This window comes from Atractosteus spatula, chromosome 12, assembly GCF_055471065.1.
Source record: "Atractosteus spatula isolate fAtrSpa1 chromosome 12, fAtrSpa1.hap1, whole genome shotgun sequence".
NCBI classification, from domain to species: domain Eukaryota; kingdom Metazoa; phylum Chordata; class Actinopteri; order Semionotiformes; family Lepisosteidae; genus Atractosteus; species Atractosteus spatula.
Window position 1 is genome coordinate 22737725 of NC_142717.1, and position 21911 is coordinate 22759635.

The following is a 21911-nucleotide window of genomic DNA, read 5'->3' on the forward strand; positions in this document are numbered from 1 at the left end:
TAATGAGAACATTACCATGAAAGACATGATAAAAACTTGACAGCTTGAGAAAAAAATGCAAAACGTTCACACAGTTATTTGGTCATTTTTTTATCCACTTAATAATCTCTCGTATGTATCTAATCTCTTTCTTTAAAAAAATCAAGCAGCAACTCACAGCCTTAAATTCTGTTTGCTTAGATAAATATATGGATTAATTCGGATTTTTAAAAAAATTGGCATTTTTAATGAATACTTTTCTGCATCCGCATAGGACTATTTCTACTTCATATGAAAATGTTTGTGTTTTACTTTGCTTATTTGAAACATGGCTTGAGTCTTCAAAGCAGTGAAAGTTGTACGTGAGGTGGCTAGAAGCTGTGTATCAGCACACAATGATTATATTATTTTTATGTCCATTGGGTTCTTCAGTAGCATAATCATTTTACTACAAAATGAAATGTCTTTATTGGCTTGACTGAGTGTTTAGATTACACAGATTTAATTTACACTAAATTTATGGCAAAACAATCATAATTCAGATTGCCCTCAGACCTAAAGACAAAACTTTCCAGGCAGATGTCTGTTTCAAGGAGTAGTACTTTGATATGCTTACAGTTAAGAATATGTGCCTGTATACCTGCTACCTGAAACCTGTTACCCTGTTTATCATTTTGCCATCAGAGGTTGAACTGTATCATGCAATTCTGAGTTTTCATAGAGGACCAGTTCCTTCTTCGCCACTGTATCCTAGAGCTGACCCCCATGAAAGATATCACTCCTTCAGGTCACAGCTTTTAGTGGCTGTCTTGATGAGGTCCTTTCGCAACATGGTGCAATCAGACTATTCTGCTCAGGGTCATTGACCACTTCTGTCTGCTATTCCTATCCAGTCATTTAATTCTTTGTGTGAAATCTGTGTCCATTATCTTGGCATTGTTGAGTTCATCCAAGATGGGTGTTGTTCTCTGGCGAAGGTGTGTCTTGCCTCCACTTCTAATAGTGATTTTCCTGGATGGGATCTTAGTCTGCAGTACAAGGTGAAAACCTCAGCTGTGCGGGTGGGCCTCTGGAGTGGAGTCAGTATTCTATCTGGGATGCTCACCTATATTCTTCTGTTGGAGCTGTTCAGGGTACATCCTACTGAGCAACAGTCTTGAGTTTGACCCAGAGTACCCTGGAAGGATTCTTTCTCTTAGCTGGCCTGTGAGCACTTGAAATCCAAGTAGTACTTTATGGTAAAAAACTTTCAGTCACTTGCACTAAAATCTCTATAAACCATCTGGGATGCAAACTCCGCGGTAGGAATTCATAACACGTTCATGTCTTGAAACAGACCTACAGTATTCTCCTTTACTGTTCCTTTACAGTTCCTTTTCTGTTTTGACTTTATCTGATCTTTTCCTGTGGTATGCAGATCCATTTTATGGGATTAATGATTTAATGAATAAGTATTCCTTGCTCAACCTAGAGAGAAAGACACTGATATGTAAAGAGGAACTGGAGCTCTTTACATCATTAAAAATACAGCACGGTTCTATTTTTTTTTTCAATTATCGCGCAGCCGAAAGTCACCATGGAACTAATGGCATAAAGTTTCATTATGTTGCGCATAGCTCTAGGATGAAATGTGCAGTAACATTCAGAATTGCTATGAAATAGAGCCCTAATTCCTGCAATTGCAAGTCAAATCCTGAATTGTATTTCCTGGCCATGCTGTTGCAATACTAACTAATCATACAAAATCCTCCCTGGCATTCAGTGTTAAATGTCAGACAGGGGTATTTGAAAAAAGGAAAATTACCATTGAAGAAAAATCTCTGTTTCCATTAGCATTGATCGTATTGAGAGAGGAAGGTTTCGTAGGGGCATTCACATTACTGGATATGCATGAATTACATATGGAGTACAGTGGTCTTATTGCTGTAATAAGAGGTGCATTTCTCTGAGTGCCTGCTGTTTTCCAAGAAATCAATTTTTGTAATCAGGCTGTGCTCACACTCAAATTTTGGATCAACAAGTGAGGATTTGACATCAGCAGGTTGTACAGAGCCTTTATTTTTTGCTTCCAAATATAAGTTAATTACCCTGTCTTGATTTTGCTTTCTTTCCTTTTCTTTTCAGCACTGGTTAGACGTCACCAAGCTGATTAAGAAGCAAGTAAAGAGTAAGTTGAATCACTGTTCTTTATGTGGAGTGCTGGATGATGTTTCCTTTTCAAAGTATCCGTGAAATGTTATACAGAACTTTATTGTCTTTTGCAATAACATCTGAAATGTACTTGTTTTGGGGTTTTTTGTTAACCTTGTTCATTTTAATTTGATTTTTCTGCTGTGTTGGGTCGTGCCAGTGTGATCCCACTATTTGTCCAGTGAACAAAACTATATTGACCTGGGTTTAGTCAGTACTGCTACAGGATCCCAATATCATCTGTGTATAAATGTTTTTTTCAGCAGCTGAGTTCTGAAAATGTTGAGCACATGAAATACAAATGGAGATGTATGGAGATATAAGGGTGTATATCACTGAAGCACCTAAAGCAAGTGAAATATAGGTCTTATTCCTTTTATAACATTGCTTGAGTCATCAGGAAGATCTATTTTCTCATACTTCAAGAGGTCAAAATAAAATTACAGCAAAAGTTATTTTATTGCATTAAGAATAATTCACACTGTATTGTATTGAGTGTTTTCGTGTGTAGGTTTCCTAAACTTGTTTATTACTGACAATTCAAATGTGGCAAGGTAAAAGACTTTGCCTTGAATGGCTGAATTTTGCATTCATGTCCAAAAGCTGTATTCCGTGCAAAAAAAAATGAAAAACAGTTTTCCATTGAAACCAGATCTCCTCAGTTCCTCAAATTGAGAATGTGCTTTATTTTCTGCCACTCCTGAAAGGACAGAAAGTCAAAACATAGTTACAGTTGAATGGTTAACTGTTGTATATGGTGGTAAAAGCAGCAAAAATTATAATAAAGCAAATTAAATCTGAGAGATACAGTAAACCATGACACTATGTGAAATCAGAATTGTTAGTGTTAGTCCAGTAAGAATCCAGGGAAACCTGCATAGTGGATACAGATTTTCTGTAACAATTATGTGGTATAAGGTGATCTTATATAATAATATTTAAACTTGCTGTCTCCATTTGGCATGTTTACAGTTTAGCACTTGTGAAGATGTTTGGGTAAGGGAATAACAAAATACAATTAAGCACACCATTCTGAAAGCAGTAAAATGCAGGTAGTCGGCATGTTATATTCCTGATCTGCACTCATTAAATGTTCACACTTCAAAACGCAAACAATGGTATTTTCTCTTGATAATTCTTGGTATAGCCTTGGTCTAGGTTTCTGTTGTGTAATCCAGTTCCACAATACTGGGTGCGTGTTGAGGAGGGTTGAGGTGCACTGTCTGTGACTTGACTTTGGGAGAGTTGTATGAGACATTTGCGTGCATTCTTTGAGTTGAACTGCTGGAATCATCTACATTCCAGACTTTTCTTCTCATGTTGCAAAGATTAAAAAAATGTTTGGTCCATTAATGCTGTGTGAAGGTTTGAAAGATTTTAACAATTTAAAGAGGGGCTTGTTGGGATAGGCTCTGGCTCTCCCATGACCCTGTATTGGATAAAGCGGTAAGAAAATGGATGGATGGAATTTTAAGAGGCACCATGACTGCATTAAAATAATTTCTTCTTTCTTTATGACCTTTTACGTCTTCTGTAGTGAAAACAGCTCTCTGTCACTGCAGCTTTACTGACCTTTCATGTCGCCCCAGTGATGAAGGGCTGTTGTCTACCTTTGTCATATGACATTTTCTGAGATCTTTCCTGTTTGTTATTCACTGACCTGTTCACCTTTATCCCAGATCACATTTAATAGAAAGGACATGTGTCTAACATACTCATTTTTATTTATTATTATTAGTATTGTTATTCTCTTTTTGTGTGTTAGATGTTGTTTTTTTAATATATATATTTTTGTATTACCTGTTTCTGTAGCCCTACGTTTCGATCGTCCTTTGTCTGTCCTGCATTTTTGCTGTGTTGGGTAACAGACCCTGACTCACCTCTGGTTTAAATGGATCGTTATCAAGAGGAGCCGAGAGCAGAGCAGAGGGCAGATCTTAGGGTATTTTTCCTGTAGCAGCCTTTGTCTAGTCTGTGTAATTTTATCTGTTTGTTAACACAGCTGGGTTTGTTTAACACAGTTAAATGTAAAAACCTTAGATTCCCTGGAAAAATATAGTTGGATTTATTTTTCCATTTGTCAGTGTTGCCTTTGTCATTGTAAACAAATCTGTTGCATTAAATACACTTCAGTAAATGGGCACTGGTCTTGCACTTTTTGTTTCATGCTTATTTTTGGTGACTTCTTTAACTGCCCATGGATTTACTGATGTGATGGATGGAATTTAAAGAGGGACCATGACTGCATGAAATCGTGTTTCTTTCTTCCTATCGTATGAATTTCTGACTTCTGTAGTAGTTAGTCACTATTCCCATGAACCCCTGGATGCTGCGGTATACTGATGATAGAGGTAATGTGGGAGCAGAACTGAGGTTGACTGACTCGGTATGATATTAGGGGATGAAATTACAGACTCATATTTTTTAGTTTAACATTTAAGAAGATATTAATAGTTCAGTATTAAAGTTGTGTATGGCATTTACAAAAAAACATTTCAAATGGACACAACACTGATTTTAAGAATTTATCAAGGGGACTGTGACTACAGACTGTTAAATGAAATAAAAACTGATTAACTAATATTTATTAATATATAATATTAATATTAATGTTCATATTAACATTTAGAGTGAGTGTGACTTGTACAGATCACCAGTTGTCAGTGGTATCTCTGTCATCAGGACTAGTCTCAGCCAAAAGCCACACGGCTTTCTTCAGCAGCAGGGAATTCTGCTGCTCCCAAAGATCAGCCTCCTGCTGTAGGAGAATTTGGTGCTGTTGGGATTTTTAAGGGGTTATGTTGCTGTAACACATTTATCTCCCAATGCTAAGTTGAGCCAAGTTACATGAGAGATTTTACATAAGAGTCTCATAAGCCACAAGATTCTAGGCCAAAGAGACATTTTTTAATTGTAAAATGTAAATTTCTGCTTCTTATAAGGGTCCAAAAGCTGTTTTGCATCAATATTGCAGAATTAACAGTTAAATGTCCCAATTTTTTTTTCCTTTTGCATCTACAGTTTAAAAGGTGACAGAATTCAGATTAGCTCAATTTATTTTATTTTTTTCTTTCAGTTGGTCCTCCATACACGTTGCACTTCAGGATAAAGTTCTACTCCTCAGAGCCCAACAACCTGCATGAGGAGTTCACAAGGTCAGCAGCAATGCCCAGGTTCTTAGATGAGTAGATGAGTGCTTCAGGTTTTCTAATGCATTTTGAATGCTGTTTAAAATACAAAATATTTCAAAATTATTTTTTTTTAATTTAGTCTTGAATAACTAGCTGTTAATAAAAATGGTATATTAACATCAAATGTAACCAAACAATTTGGATTGGGATAACCCCAAGTTTGGTGTTTGTTAAAAAGTATCCTGAAATCAGCAATTTTGTTGACAACAAAAACATAAAGGAGCATTTGACTGTTATGTTGTTAATACAGACAAATTATCATTTCTGTATTAATTTATCTTCAAATGTTTTGAATTCTTCAACATAGAATGCCTTTTCATATTTTTGTTCACAAATACCTAGACTGCATTGTCTGACATTTTAGCAGTGGTCATGTGTTAAAGAATGAGTATGCCACATTTCTAGAACTCACATCCTGTAACGCCTGTGTACAATCATTAACTTTTATTACAGGGTATACTGTTCTAATGGGCATTTTCCCTTTTAAACTAGCTCTTACATTTGACGTTAAGTTAAAACAGGTGTACACAGGAGAAGCCGGTGGTATTTTAAGGTAGAGTAACTCGCTTTATAAGCCTTTCACCTTATGGGGAATGGATTCAGTTCTATCTCCATTTACAGCTATTTTGTTTAGGCGTTAGAAGAAACACTCTTCCAGGATGGGGTGGGAGATAAGAGTCGCACTGACAATTTTCTCTCCTGTAGGTCTGTGAATGGGATAATATGTATACCCATTCATTGCATACATCTCAATGTTTCAGTCCCCCTGCCTACCAGCTTTGTGTCGTAGAAGTCCCCCAAAAGCATTGATGGAAGGATTCTCTCATGTTTTCACACCGGGGGTGTCATTCTGAGAACAGAGCTTCCCACAGAGTCACATGGTTTATATACTGCAGTGAAGGCGAGAATATTAAACGGACAGTAAATTTAGCCCTGGTTGGCTGCTGGCAGTAATGCTGTCAAATCCTTAAATAAAAGCAATATGACACAGGTACTGTATCTGAGGCACATTTTGGCCGGAGGGTGAAAGCTTTTTTTTTTCATGTGAATGCTGATGCATACAGTGACATGGTCAGTGAGCTGATAATACCTCAGGTTCTGTTGACTTTAGGTACAATGTGTGTGTTTGTGGCTAATACTTAAATAAGCTTGACGTGATTTCAGTTTGACTTTATGAAAAGTCTTTCATTACTATATGGAATGAGAAATTGAATGCAAAGCTGCAGGCAAACAATATAGTACATAGCAGCTTTAGTAAAGTAAATATGCAATAAGGATATAATCTGTTTAAAACTGCTGCACTGATACTCTAATTGCTGGCACTGTCATTATAAGATTGTTGGCTTATGTAGGAGGTGCACCTCCCTTGTTAAATCAATGCTGTTGTCTTTTTCATTTTTCCACATTATCAGGTGCTCTTATCCACACTGTTTAATGGCCTGTGATATTCCTTTTTAGGTACCTCTTTGTACTGCAACTCAGACAAGACATTCTTTCTGGCAGGTAAGTATTTTACATGAACTGCTGCACAAAAGTTAAAAGGGAAACTAAAAAGAGAAAGGATTGTGGCAGTTTTGCAGAGACTCCATTCCTGAGCAAGAAATTGTGTGTGTGCTCGTTTGATTTTCAACAAGACAATTTAAGTTCCATTTAAGAAACCTTTCCTTCTACAACTATGTCTCGTTATGTGTCGTTGTCACACATAACATCAGTGAATGAATAATTAAGATATGGATTATTCCCTGCTGTAACCGGCCAAGATCATTCACTATGTTAGAAAAGTAGACTACAGTGTGCTCAAAAATTATCGGTCACTAATTTACCAATTTGTGGCGAAGACTCTAGAAAAGCGGTAGTTACAAGCTCGCTTAGTAGCGGAAAAGCTGTATGAATAATTTTAATATGGGGTCAGATCAATGCATAGTACAAACATAGCTCTTGTTAGGGTTACTAGTAATTTATACCCAGTTGTGTGCTGCTACTTGGGGAATCCCAATCGCAGGTGGATAGTGACATGATCTGTGCTCGAACTTATGACCATAAAGGACTAAGCTCTCCTCCAGGGCCCTCCTGAGTGGCTCATCCAGTAAAGAAGTATGGACGAGTGTCAGGAGGCCTGCTTGGCATTAAGGACCTGAACAGTTTAGTTCCTGACTAAACTTGTGAACTATTAGCTCCCTGTACGCTTACATGGGAATTTCAGTTCCAAGGAGAAGGTTTTGAACACTGGGTGACTGGGATTTTCCAACCCTTGTTAGATCTTGGAAATAAGTTTCATATCCTGCCTTAAATCTCACTTTTCTGCATTAGGGCATACATTATTGTATTCATATGTATGCAGGTCTGTTTCTGCTTTGTTTTATTGTTTAACACCCAATGAGTCATGAAAGAAGCTATATAACATTATCATTCAGGTGCTGTACTCTAATAAATAGTCATCTGAGTCATATAATTTGAAATACAGTATGTCTCCATTGCCATAATCAAATAATGTGGGCAAGGAAAATTTAAAAATCCCTCCAAAGGAATAAGTATTTGGCTCCAAAAGTTATACTTTATTAAAATGAGTTATAGCCTCTAGTTTTCTTGTATTCCTGTTTAATATATTATGCATACTATGCGTGTATTTAATGTCTGTTGCTCTTACTGGTTAGACTGCTATTTGGTATTCCAATAATTATTGCAGGGAAATATACTTCTGAAACAATGTCAAGGCCGAATAGCTTCTGTGTGAAAGTGTGATTTGTTTTCCTGTCATGGTTCCTTGCAGTAAGCTTTAGGAAATTTTATGTTCTATTGGCTGAAGTAATTAGCATGGAAAGGGATTTTAGCAGGAGCTTTTACAGAAAATGGCTTAACACAAATGCAGAACATTCGTTTAGAACCGTGTGGACTGACAGTAATCTAAGAGTATGTACTAATCATACCGTTTTTCCGATGTTATGCTGGAGACAGGAATGTTTGCTCAGTCATTTTCACCTGTTACACGTGGAAAATAAAATTCCCATGTTAACAAAATTATTTTGTAATGGTGTTGAATAAGGATGGTTGAAATGATGGGAAAAAAGTTATTTTTTCTGACTCTACTGCAGGTTTTGCCCAGAATGTTTTTTGTGCTCATGACGTACCTTGAGGTAAAATCTAGAATTTTTGATAAATCCAGATTAAGGTAAAGAAAACAAAATATTTTAAGGTTTAAGAATGGACTCCACAAGCACATTTTGAAGAACATTTAAGTCGTGTCAGATATAAATAACCCAGACATTTTAATTTCATCACTTTTTCTTTCCATACGTTTAATAGATTAAAGTGTCCTTATGATGTTGCTGTAGAGCTGGCGGCCTTCTGTCTACAATGTAAGTTAATCTGCATTTCATGTAATCTTGTTGGAACTGGCTGTATGTTTTTGTACTGTAGCTGTGCTAGTTCTGTAGTATGTTGCTTTTTCAAAATGCTGGGAAGACCTACTGCACATGTGAAAAACTAAAATATTTAGATCAATAAAAAGTCAATGCTTATAAAATGCCTGATTGCTTGAATGCTGCTGGTGAATATCAGAATATACCTCAGGATTCTGTGGAATAATAATGGGAAATGTGTACACCATGTGTCGAAAGCAGTATAGCATTTGTTTTCCTGTGCCATGAGCTAGTGTGCCTGACTAAAATAATCAATTAAATGTGATGGAAGTTTCGTGTACATGCTTGTGTCTTTGCAATTTAGGACATTCTTGGTAATATTTGTGTCATCCTATTCTAACATTTTTTAAATCTGAACTCTGAACAATCTGATAACCTTCCCAAAGCACTGTTGAACACAAAGTTTTTTTTAGTTCAGTGTCCTTTCTTTATTTTCTGTCAGCGTTTCTCATAACTCTTTGAACCTTTAATTTCTAATTGAATCAACTGTAGTTGATCTGTAATAGAAGGGTGCTGAAGGCAGATGGCTGATCTCTGATGTCATTGACTAATTGCAACCACTCCTCTTCCAGCGGAGAGTTCAATCTGAGTGACTCCTGCCTGGTTTTGCTGGGCACCAGCTCAGGAAGTGTTGCCATGGTGAATGTTCTCAGTAATGTTTTTTTTTCTTAGGGTGCCTGGGTGGCAGTTTGGCACTTTGGTCCCTTGCCAGACTGGCACCTCTTCTCAGATGGGTTTCAGTCCAGTGATTTCATGACAGGGGTCTCCCAAAATACACGTTTTTTTGCCTCAGGGAATTCCTTTCTGGACTGTGTTTTTGTATTTTTTTCTCCTTTTAGAAACACTTAAACCCCCAAAAACTTTTCTCCCTCTCCCTTATTCCTTGACTTTTTAATACCAGTTGCTAATGAAGACTGAAGATGTAAGGCTGTCTACAGAACTGAAGATCTAATGTGGAAGGTCAATAAAGATTGTGTTCAGACATCCATGTCAGCTGGTTTTATTCTCATTGAATCTTATACTGGTTGTCCTAACAAATGTGAAACATTCATTTCTCCCTTTCTTTATTACTCTTATTTCTATATAAAATAGAAATAAACTTGAATTTCTGTACCTTTCTCTGTTGAGACTGGTATAAATTTTAACACAGACCCAAATTAAGTGGTTGCACATAAGTAGTTCTTTTTCAGTCTCTTTAAAGCCTTCATGTTTTTGAAACCATGTGTGTCAGCCAATAGACCAATGGATAGCAACCTGCTTTCACTGTTTTCATTTTCTTGTCTCTCTGCTCTAATCACACAAGCAGCTCCCTCCCAACAGGAATTATCTTTCCTCTGGATTTGACTAAGAAGAATGTTATAGATACCTCAGTTCTTTTCCTGCTTTATTGCCCTACCTTTCTGGAAAGACTGAATGTTCAACTAGCCAACCTGCTTGCTGTTTCCTGGCAAAGACATAATACATTAACCAATGATAGATGTGATTATATATTTTCATTTCTTCTTCGTTTCAATGTAGAGGCCATTCACAGAGGTCATGTCTTAATGCTTAATGTATTCTTTATGATCTCCCATATGTCTGCTACAACACTGTGTCTGTTTCTATGAGGCTGGCACATTCTGTTAAAGTAAAGACTACCATTGTCAGCATTGATGATTATGACCTTGTGATTAACATTGCAGCAAGACTCTCTTGCTGACATTTCTTCTTCAATTCCAAGTGTTAATCTTAAGGATTCTTAAAAATTCTTGCAGTACATCTTTTTTCCCCTACAGCCCAGACGCACTCAAAGAGGAATGCCAGAAAGTATTCAGCTATTAAATAATACAATGCAGAATAAAATTATCCAACAATATTGGAATGCTAACATAAACACTGGGCTCAGGCACAAACATACAAGGACAAAGTGGTTAGACAGATCTTTTTCCTCAGAAAGCACTTTCTTTCCCCAGAAAGAAAGCAGATCCTGAAACATTCTTGATACATTTTCTTCTTTCAACTGCTGTGAAGCTGTGATAATGTCATTCCTTATGTGGTTCTGAAAAGGGAGCAAAAGGAATGAAGAATGAAATGATAGGACATCAATTTTCTCCCTCTCCCTCTCTCTCCCTTGTTGCTTCTTTTCCCGCCAGCGGAGCTAGGTGATTGTGACCCCTCAGAGCACTCCCCTGAGCTGGTGTCAGAGTTCAGGTTCACACCCAAACAGACCGAGGCAATGGAGGTGGACATCTTCCAGAAGTGGGCAGAGTGCAGGTACAGTGTGGACTGTTCTCTGGTCTACTACAGCTGCATGAGCTATAAAGGAGTTTTCAACTCTTGTATCATCTGGCTAAATCTGTGACTACTTCTTTCCTTTTCTCTTCACTTTACTGCATTTGCTGTAATGGAGCAGTTCCAGGAAGACTACAAAAAAAAGGTCCCATGAATTACAATGTATTACAATACGATACGATAGTACTTTGATGTCGCAGACATTTGTTTTGCATCCAGGCAGATATTTTACACATGCAGGGACTTAGGAAAAAAGTTACAAACAGTACATGCAGTTGTGAGAAAAATTTTGTGAACCCTTTGGAATCATCTGTCTTCTAGCATTAATTCTTCCAAAAGCTTGATCTGATCTTCATCTAAGTCATAATAATAGATAAACACAATGTGATTAAACTATTTAGTCTTGTTTTTTTAATGAGCTGTTTGTGTAATATTTTTTTCTAATTCTCCTCCCAAACTGATTAATTTCATACTGTGCTTTGCAGTGAAATAGTAAATTCATCCCAAAAGTTACTTGGTGTGGATTTCTTTAAGGATTTTTAATGATCGAGAACTGTCAGCAGAACCAACAGGTCTAGACTGCACACTCCATTCCCAAAGATTCTGTACAGGGATAGAAATGAGTCCCCTCTCTTGATTATTTAGTCCAGATCATGATCAAAGATCCTTGACTGTTTTGTACATTGACAATATGTAGCTTTACTACTTGAAAACTTCAATTTCTTTTGTGCTGAGAGAAGTGGTGTAGTTCTGTATTTTCTGAATCATTATGCCTCCCACCTTAGATTCGCTCGTGCAAACACATCTAACAGAAGCAAATTTTTGCTGTTGACCCCTCTGACACACTACATAAAGTTACTGAAGGCTGCTGACTGCAAACTGACATCTGCTATATTCGGTCTCTGCCTTGGTCTTTTTGTATGTGTATTTATGGCTATGAGTGCACTTTTAGTTCTTCTGCCAGAATGTAGGCAGTGTTGTACAGTATTTATTTGCACCTAGAAGTGTAGCTGGAAATGCTAGCTTCCCACAAGAATAGTGTTGGGTTTTCATCTGCTGAGGGTAGAAAGACAGATCTCATTGAGAATGATAGGCGACAGATTGTAATAAAATTGAATATTTTCCACCACACAAGCTCACGAGGAACACGGTCAGTAGGGAAACAAATAAGGGCTCTCGGTCTGTCACTTCTTGCTGGTCACTGCTTTTTTGGCAAAAGGAATGATATTGATAAGCTCCACGGCAGATCTCAGGAGCATCAGATGTTTTTCTGCACTAACAGTGTGGTACAGTTCCACTTAGGGGTGTGGAGTTCTAGTGCAATTTGCTGAAATAAGATGTAATTTGCTTTATTCAATTAAGTATACCGTATTATCTTAAAGATATTAATGAAAGCACTGAATATGAATAACACTGTAGGTGCATGTTAATTGGTACAATGCTTAGAGTCTTAAAAGAAAAAAAACCTTTCAACCAACAACTTTCTTTTTCTAGGCAGCTTTTGAAAGATACAGTTCTGCACATGTACTGTAAGTAGAGCTCAGAGGATACTGGTAGGAGGGAGAGGTCTGGGAGATTATCAGAAGCTTGGCGAGAATTGCCAGTTTCATGAAACCCAGACATTTCTTCAAGCTGAAAGAGTTTTCTTGATCCCGGCATCTCAGTGAATCAGAATCTGTTTATTTTTTAATATGGTGATGTATCATTAATCATCTTCTTTTAGGGTGTAGCTGACACTTTAAATTTCTGAATGAGGCTAGTTTTCATGCATGGGCACTGTTAGTGTACTTTATTCCATATATGATATCTCCCAAACAGTTGTGAATATTAATTCTTTAGTATTGCTTTGATTTTACACTGAAACATTACCCTACACTACAACTGAACCAAACTGAATTACACCAAAATTGGGCAAAATAAGCAGTGTTGTCCTATTTTCAGTGAGTTTCTAAAAAAGTGCTTGGATTCCTATCTGAATTTTTTTATTTTCACTTTATTGACACAGGTTGCCTCAACCTAGGTTCAATCATGACTACTGTGACATTCTACTGTATTTTTTTTGCTGCATACAATAATTAGCTGACTGTCACAAAATACTTTATCTCCGGATGAAATGGCAAAGAGCTGGAACTAATGTTTCTAAAAGTTTTAGGCTTCCCTACGTTTTCTGCCCAATATGAAGATGAGACAAGCAGCAAGAAAGCATTAAAAGGGAAACTCTTGTGTACTCAGAAAATTCATACAATGTCTTCAAACTGTATTCCAGTCCTATTCTAATTCCAGCAATAAGTTGCCCTAAATTTCTTTTAAAATATCTATAACTTTTCCATATTCAATGTTCAAAACTATTTTTTCCATTTATACTATTAGTACAGTTAATTAGGGTTTTTTTTTGCTGCTGTGGTACAAAAGCACACTGAACAGAGGGTAAAAACACTGTGGCCTCTGGCACTCATAATGTTTATCTTAGAGATCTAAGATATTTTTCCCAGTGAGAGAGAGGAATACATAGAAAATAAGATATACATCGTCATATCAAGGGGAGTGAACACTCTCCCCTGAATCTTTTTTTATTAAATGTCTCTTGGAAATAAAAAATGGTTACCCTTTTTTAAAAAAAACACTGTTGACATCGATAAAAGCAAGGTGTTGAAATAAACAATGTAACAATTTCTTAAATGTGCATGGTAGATAAAGTCCTGAATGAACTTCTTCAAAAACAGGTACTGTACATTAGGGGAATCTTTTAGTTGGTTAGTATGTTTAACAGCTGTTACCAGTGTACGTTACACTGATTAACAAAGGTTAGAAAGATGGTATAACATTCAGAAATACTTAATATCTCCAGTATGTTGGCCATATTTTCATACAATGCCTCATGAAAAATCAGTACGATGTATCATTATTGCATTGACTCATACAACGGATTGTCATACTGTGACACATGTAGTGTGGTACTGTTTTTATAACAAAGTTTAAAAGACCCCTCTGGACACACATCTCATTTCACTCACTCAGATTATCTCTAAGGATTATCCCAGGATAAACCCAGATGGATGGTTGGCGCAATCAAAGGGGATTCCCTTGTACTGTAATAAATTCCACTAGTGGTTCATTGCGATATATTCTGGTAAGTGTGTGTCTGATCAAGCAGGCCAGCCTCAGACACAAAAATGAGCACAATAGATCTACTACAGGTCATACCCACCTTGTCAGATCAAAAGGAAAATATAAAACAGACTAGGCACCAGAGATGTTTTTAAATGTAATATTATTTGTATTGTATTATAATTAAGATGATAAAAAGTGTATTGCACTGAAAATATGAATTTGTGGTATGCAGAATATCCATATTTGACAGACATTTCACTGAATTGAATTTGATCCAAATACTTATGTATTTGATGTCCCAACAATTGTTCGCCCATGTATTTGAACTAAGGAGACCTTTTTTTCATTAAACAGGACCTTTAAGTATTGTATTTAGTGCAGGACATGACTTAAACCTACCTATAATCTGCACTTTGTGTGGAAACATACTGCTGTGTTGAACTTAATGTGTGACAGTGCTGGGCCACAATACTCATCATATTATGCCATTTGCCATTTTAAGTATAAAATACGATAATAAACATATAACAGGCAATTAGGATTAGGATACGTCAGGATCAGAAACCAGAAAGTTGCTACATATAGCAAAACAACTTATGTACTGTAGGGTAATATATAAGAATAATGTAAACATGTAAAGTTTGGGACCATAAGAGTGTAAACTTTACTCTTTTGACTTGTATCTGTTTCACTTGTAGCTACCAGTAAATTGAGGATTCCCTTATAAGTACAAGTTATGTTACTAAATAATATCTTTTATAGTGAAATGACTAAAAAAGGGGAGTTAATATCCTTAAGGAATAATGTAATTAGATTTAGATACTTATCAACGTACAGTTCAGGAAGGGTATATACATGTAATGTACCTATTACCGATGAAAACGAATAAGTATAAATAGCATCACCAGCACCTTTCAAATTGGGGTCATTCGCTTCTTCAGGGCAGATTTTTTTTCTACGCACTTTTCATGTATTTAAAGTTAGCATTCAAACCTTAATTCACTGGTTGTATCAGTGACGTAGTTTGTATTGGCAAGACTTCAACTTTAATGCTGGGGTATAACAATTCATAATCTAAGTCAAATGTAACAGCATTGCTTACCAGAAGAACAGTTTTTGAGGTTTGATTTTGCTCTTCACAATATTTTTTATTTTCCGGAACATAGCAGTCCATGAGCCACTTACTGTATATTGCTATCTTGTAGTGCCTTGAAAAATGATGTAAGTGTGGAAAATGTTTACTTTTAGTTCCTCCTTTCATTAACGACACAAGTGCGAAACGATGTATGGTATAGGATGAGACTTTTCACAGTGATCACCTGTGTCATATTTTTTCAGTTGTGTTTTATATATATATACACTACATACAGTATATACTGTACATATAGATATATTTCCAAGTTTCAACTGACTAAAACCTAAGAGGGTGATATCATGTTTTGTAATTTCTGAACTGAATTTAGCAGCCTGTGCCTGTAACGTGTACTCCAGTCCTCTGTAACTTGCACTGGCCCCAAGTAAACTTTAGAATAGACTTGAAGGTATTTCTGTATGTGTGAGGCACTGAATGGATAGACTTCAGATTATCCAGATTACGGTCTTAAAGTCCTGTCTTTTTTTGCTTAGCCATGCATAATGGATCATTTATTCTTGCTCTTGATTTGCTGTACTTTTTTCTTTCGCTTTGTTTTTGGTTCTGTTGTGTATTGAATTGTGAGTGCTATGGGATTCTTCAACAGTGTTCATAGAACACAATCATATTATTATGAACTTTGTGTTTTCATTTGAAACCTACCTCAAGCTCCCTGCAATATTGTGTCTGAATTTGTCAAGTGTGGAGGACAGCAACAGGTTTTGGCAAAGTATGTGCCCCAGCTGTCACAGGCCTGTGAACAGACATTCCTGAGGAAATTTCCCCTCTTTTTTGATTGTCATTGTTTTCATTTACAGGGGGAAGAGTCCAGCTCAAGCAGAACTGTCTTTTCTTAATAAATGTAAATGGTTGGAAATGTATGGAGTAGATATGCACTTTGTAAAGGTATGTATGATAAAATAATTTTCCCCTTTTCAATTAGAGCGTGTTCATGCAGTCTGCTTCCCATGAATGTAATGTAGAATCTGGGGTGAACTTTTAGTTTTAGTACTATTTAAAAGTCAATTGTTTGTTTAGTGGACAGTAATTTTTTTTAAGAGAGTTTGCAGTTAGAACATTTAACCAATTTACGATAGCGGGAAAGAAGAAAAACATCAGAATTGGCCTGCTATGGTTTCATACACTAAAGTACTCTAGTTGTTATTCTTAGTTTCTGTTTTGTTGTGCATTTGCTGGAACTGTCCTGATCCCAGCTTGGACATGACATGTAATGGAGATCCTCAGTGAAATTGATTTTTTTCCGGACAAATTGCTTAAATAAACCGAATAGTAGGCTGTATAATTCACGTCTCCCTGTAAATTTGGATCATTGGATGGTGCGCATACAGTAAGTCAGATCTTTTAAAGCTCTGATCTTACTGTATTTACACTAACAACAAAAAACGTTCCGCATATCTTTCAGGTTGGTGAACTACAGTATGAGGAATTTTTTTCCTTTTGCTTCCCTCTGAATTGTTTTTTGACACCTGCAAAATCCTCGTACTAACCAGACACCACAAATATGATAACAGATAGATGCTTTGCAGTTCCTGATTCTGATCATACTGCTGTTTTATTGTTTGCAGTGTCAAAATTCATAACTTCAATAAACCGGTTTGCTCATTCATTCCTGTTGATCATGTATTTGTGATTCTGTAACCTTTTATTGAGTATGAATTGCTTGATTGTTTCATCTTTAAACACAAAAATTGTTTTGACACTTGAACAACGATATGATTGTGTTATATATACATAGATTACACAAGGTGACATCCTCCTTTGAAATGTTGTCATTCACAAATATGTTAACTTCAATAAATATTATTCAGCTGTTTTTTATCAGTCACTTTTGTTTTTAAAGTTTGATACTGGCTAACAAATGGCTAGGTGAAATAACTGAGGTAAGCTAGAGAACACAATTTTTGAATCCTCATACAGTGCACTTAAAATATGTAAGGTTGAACATTGGTAGGAGGTACATTACAATCTTGATTCTTTTTTCCTGTTTGGTAAATTTACAGGGGTTGCTGTGTTTGTGTTGTAAGAGCTGCATCACCTCTAGCATAATTAGCTTCATCATATCTATTCAGACTTTTCTAGACTGAGTACCATTCAGAGCTGGAGTATTTATTTTTTCAGAATTGTTAACATATGAGCTTTGGCCGGTGATGAGCAGATGTCTGCTCTGTGGATCTTAAAGCACAACTTTAATTAGCTTATTCGTTCAAACCAGCGATCTGAATTAAAAAATTGAATTAACTTACAGTGCAGCTCGGCTAAATTAGATATGTCAAGGTTTTTTTTTTTAAATATCAACTCTGACAGGCCAGAGAAAAGTGGAGTGGACTGGTGAATGGTTTTGAAAATGTCTCCTTTGATCAGTGTTTTGCATTGTCTTTTTCCATCAAATTACAAGTGAAGTCAGGGTATGTTGTTGATGTTTTCTCTTCATATTGCCATGGTGATAACAGCATGTCCCTGTTTTTTGTGGTCCACGTGTTAGATGCTTTGCACTGGTGGACAAAATTCCATTTGTCTGTGCCTGTGTGTTTGTATAAAAGTGATGAGCAGACTGCTATCACCTACTTCTACAAGATAGATATTCAGAACATTATAGCTATCATTAAACATTAAATCATCTAAATGTTCACAAAGGTCTGTAATTTGATAGAGTTCTCTAATGTATTATCTGTGGTCTTGTAGAAATTTTAGGTATTATATAGAGAAATCACAGCAAGATGTTTCTGTCTGGTGCTTCAAAGGCTAATTGAAACAATTCCATTTCCAGCTCCACAGTACACTGCCTAGCACTAATGTTGACCTTTCTCAAATTGAGATGATGTACAGTTAAAGGTGCTACAGTATATACAGTAATGGTTGTGATTATCATTATCATTAGAAACTCTTTGCACTTCTGATTTCAGCAGAAAATCTTACAGGCAGCAGTCCTCTCCTCTCTGGAAGTCCTGCCCAGATGATTACTAACATACCTCCTTAGATCAGCATTCTCCGATGCTATACAGCTTAGGAAAGCTTAGCGAGACTATCTTTAATGGATATATAGTATAATGACTTCATAAAATGGGTGTCTTCTTCATTTATTGTAACTTCACATTAATAGAAATATTGCGCACATGTAAAGTGTTTTTGTGTTAGTTTTACTGATAGATATCCATGTTAGGTCAGATTTCATGTATTATCCATTAGACTTTTCAGAGTTGCAGGACTTAACGGCAACAGCTTCTGATTTCCACATGGACACAACTAAACCGTTAGACAAAGCTTGAAGTGAACCTAAAAGTTCTTAGCAAATGTATCTGACTGAAGACTACTCAATAGCCTGTGCCGTATATTAAGCTTCATGGAGGGTGTCTTGATACTTTAAATTGCTCTCAGTTGTATACAGTACATACTTATTTACCCATTTATTTATTGACATTGTGTATTTAATATGTTGAAAACATATATATGTGTACATTTTGCTGGGAAGCATATTTACAATGGCTCCACTTGGTATTTGTACACCTGATTTAGGCAAATGTACAGCAGGGAGGGTCACAGCACTATAAACAGACTTGATGCACAGCCCTGAATGATGACTGTTGAATATTGCACAGTGCTTGCCAAAGCAGCTGCTACCATGACCTCCAGATGTCTGTGACTTTTCCCAGGGCAGAGACGGCTGTGAATATGCACTGGGACTGACTCCAACTGGAATCCTTGTTTTCGAAGGGTCCAACAAGATAGGCCTGTTCTTCTGGTAACTGTTATTTTTGTCCATTGTTATACAGCAGTAGTGGGAGTGGCGATAAAAAATAAAATAATCTAATTTTAGATGTTGCAACTGGTAGGAGTCTTGCAGTGAACAAAGGCACATTGCTCTGAATTACTAGAGCCCTGTGTGTAACGCACACCATCGTACTTGTGCAAAGATCCTGAAAACCTTTGCGTTGCTCCCTATGCATATGTATGACGCATGTTTCTGTTTGTTTTGGTTTTTACTTGCCATTGGCCAGGTCTGGAGGCAAAGAAAATAATGCTGTTTGATCTCAATAGGAGAGAGATAAGCAGTCACAGATCACTGAATGCTTGTTGACAGTAGGTTTTGCAGGGCTGTCTTTACAGTCATTAGGCTGGGTTCTGCATTTGTAGACACTTAGCACATCACCCCAGGAAGTGTACGTTGTTAATTAATCTTTCGGGGGTGCTTAGGTCCAACATTTCTGCTGCACCAGTCTGTTGCTTCCCTTAATTTAACTATTGTTGTGTACAATATGTTTCCATATTTATTTTCTTCTGATAAATAGTCTGGAGCTGCCTAGTTACTACTTGTCATTTTTCATCTAGAAAAAAAAACTATACACACCTTTGACCTATGTAATTATGTACACTTAGGTCTGACCTTAACCGTATACTCACAATGAAAGGAGCGATTCCAGTCAGGGGTGTCGGTATGGAGTTTGCATGTTCTTCCTGTGTTTGTGTGTATTTCCTCCCATCTCCCAAAGTCATACTAATGGCTTTTCTAAATTATCCTTTTCTAAGAGGGTGGATATGAAAGGGATTAATACTTGGATGGGTTATTTATTAATATTCCCTGGGTTATTCTTAGTCTGCACTGTCTGTGTGCTTATAGAGAAACAGAACCACATGAACTGAATGTCCTTCTCTAATTTCTGAGGTTCTGAAAGTTTTTATGATGATTAAGGTCAGGGCAATTTCATATAGATGATATAAAATACAAAAGCATGATGTATGCACCTAGAAGATAGTATCACTTTTTATATTTTGAATTGTAAATATCTTCATAAAAAATATATTTTAGGGTTTACCCAAAAACAGATAGTATAATGAACTTACGTCCATCCATTATAAAACTGCAGGGGAGCCAGAACCCATCCTGGCAAGCAATGGGCACAAGGCAGGGTACACCCTGGATGGGACGCCAGTCAATCACAGAGTACACTCAGACACAAACCACTCACACCAGGGCCAGTTGTCCCAGAAACCAGTTAACCTACCAGTATGTCTCTGGATTGTGGGAGGAAACTGGATCACTGGGAGGAAACCCATAGGGAGAACATACAAACTTCTCACAGATAGCACTCCAATAATTCAACCCAGGGCCCCAGAGATGTGGCAGCAATGCTAACCACCGCCCAACTGTGCCACCTTCAGTATAATGAACTTTTAGAGCAAAACGTATCTCAACTTGAAGGGTGCTTCTTTCCACTTAGACACAGTTCAGATCCATAAACGGAGTTCATATTTAATTCATCTTTTAAAAATATCAATCGATCTAGAGAAGGAATCACATAATTATTGAAATGTGATGGTGTCTGGTAACTTCAGACAATAACTACTTTTTATTCCATGTTTTATGGTTTTAGGCCGAAAATCACCAGGATGGATTTCAAGAAAAGCAAACTAACTCTAGTTGTTGTAGAAGATGATGATAAGGTGAGAGATGTTTCATGATTAGAAGTAATTGTAAGTTGTCTGGTGTCCATTTTTCAGAAATGTGGTATGCAAAAGGTTGAAACATGATGATGTCTTAGAACAATGCAAAGTGGTTTCTATGAGTAGAGGTGTGTATTGCCATTGGTACATGTACATTGGAATTCTTATTCCCGCTGATCTCTCGGGACATACACAGTACAGCAGACAACACCACACATTGTAGACAGTACATTACAAACATAATAATAACAACAGGAACAATAAATATGCAGTAGTGAGGAAATAAATATGGTGGACCATACAAAAAGTGTATAGTGCAGATGTGTATTGAATCTGAGGAATTGCAGTTAGCTGTTGAGGATGCATACTACTGTAGGGTAGACGCAGTATGTTGAAAGCAAACCTGCATTTAAGATTTCTCCCTTAAACCATTTGCTTGTAGGAAATCAGAGTAAAGTCAAATTGTCTGTGGTTATCACAGTAGATGATAAATGTAAAGTAACAATGAGCAAGATAGATTTACCTAGTGGCACACTGAGATTCACACTAGTGTGTACTGTAAGTGTATTTGATGGGGTTGGTTTCACTCTCTGAGCTAAACATTTAGCTGGTTTCAGTATTGTCTCTTTGTATCAGGGTCGGGAACAGGAGCACACTTTTGTGTTTCGGCTGGACAGCGCCAAGGCCTGCAAGCACTTGTGGAAGTGTGCAGTGGAGCATCACGCCTTCTTCAGGCTGCGGCAGCCAACACATGACAAGAGTGGCAGAAATGACTTTGTCCGTCTGGGCTCCCGGTTCAGGTTCAGGTGAGGGGCATGCAGTTGGGTAGTTTTTTCTGTGCCATATTGGAATCTCCCATTAGTTTTCATTCTTTTGTCCAGATTTGGAAATGACTAATTCTTGATCAGCTGAATAATACCATGACCCTTGTACCAAGGAGGGAGTGTGAGGACCACATGTACTTTTTTGTTCGAGCTTCCTGCCAGTTTGTAAAGGGAAGAGTTTGCTTTGATTGGAAGAGCGATACGTCTCAGAAATAATAAAAATGGACTATAGGCTAACAACAGGATAGCAGAAAAAGGGTTTGTTTACCAGACTGCTTTTGTGAAATATAGAAAATGTTATACAAAAATAATCAACTTTAACGTCTCCTAGGAA

The 21911-nt window shown here is 36.8% G+C and overlaps 1 protein-coding gene across 3 annotated transcripts in view; it reads left to right on the forward strand.

The window, feature by feature from the left end:
• The window catches only part of epb41l4b (erythrocyte membrane protein band 4.1 like 4B), a 154621-nt gene that overhangs the window by 58511 nt on the left and 74199 nt on the right, over positions 1-21911 (forward strand). For all 3 annotated transcript variants that reach the window (XM_088929223.1, XM_088929224.1, XM_088929225.1), the window contains 9 exons: positions 2104-2146; positions 5246-5324; positions 6819-6863; positions 8664-8716; positions 10912-11032; positions 16112-16199; positions 18965-19053; positions 20684-20753; positions 21390-21559. In XM_088929223.1, the coding sequence (XP_088785349.1) occupies positions 2104-2146; positions 5246-5324; positions 6819-6863; positions 8664-8716; positions 10912-11032; positions 16112-16199; positions 18965-19053; positions 20684-20753; positions 21390-21559 (758 nt within the window). The remainder of the gene's footprint in view (positions 1-2103; positions 2147-5245; positions 5325-6818; positions 6864-8663; positions 8717-10911; positions 11033-16111; positions 16200-18964; positions 19054-20683; positions 20754-21389; positions 21560-21911) is intronic.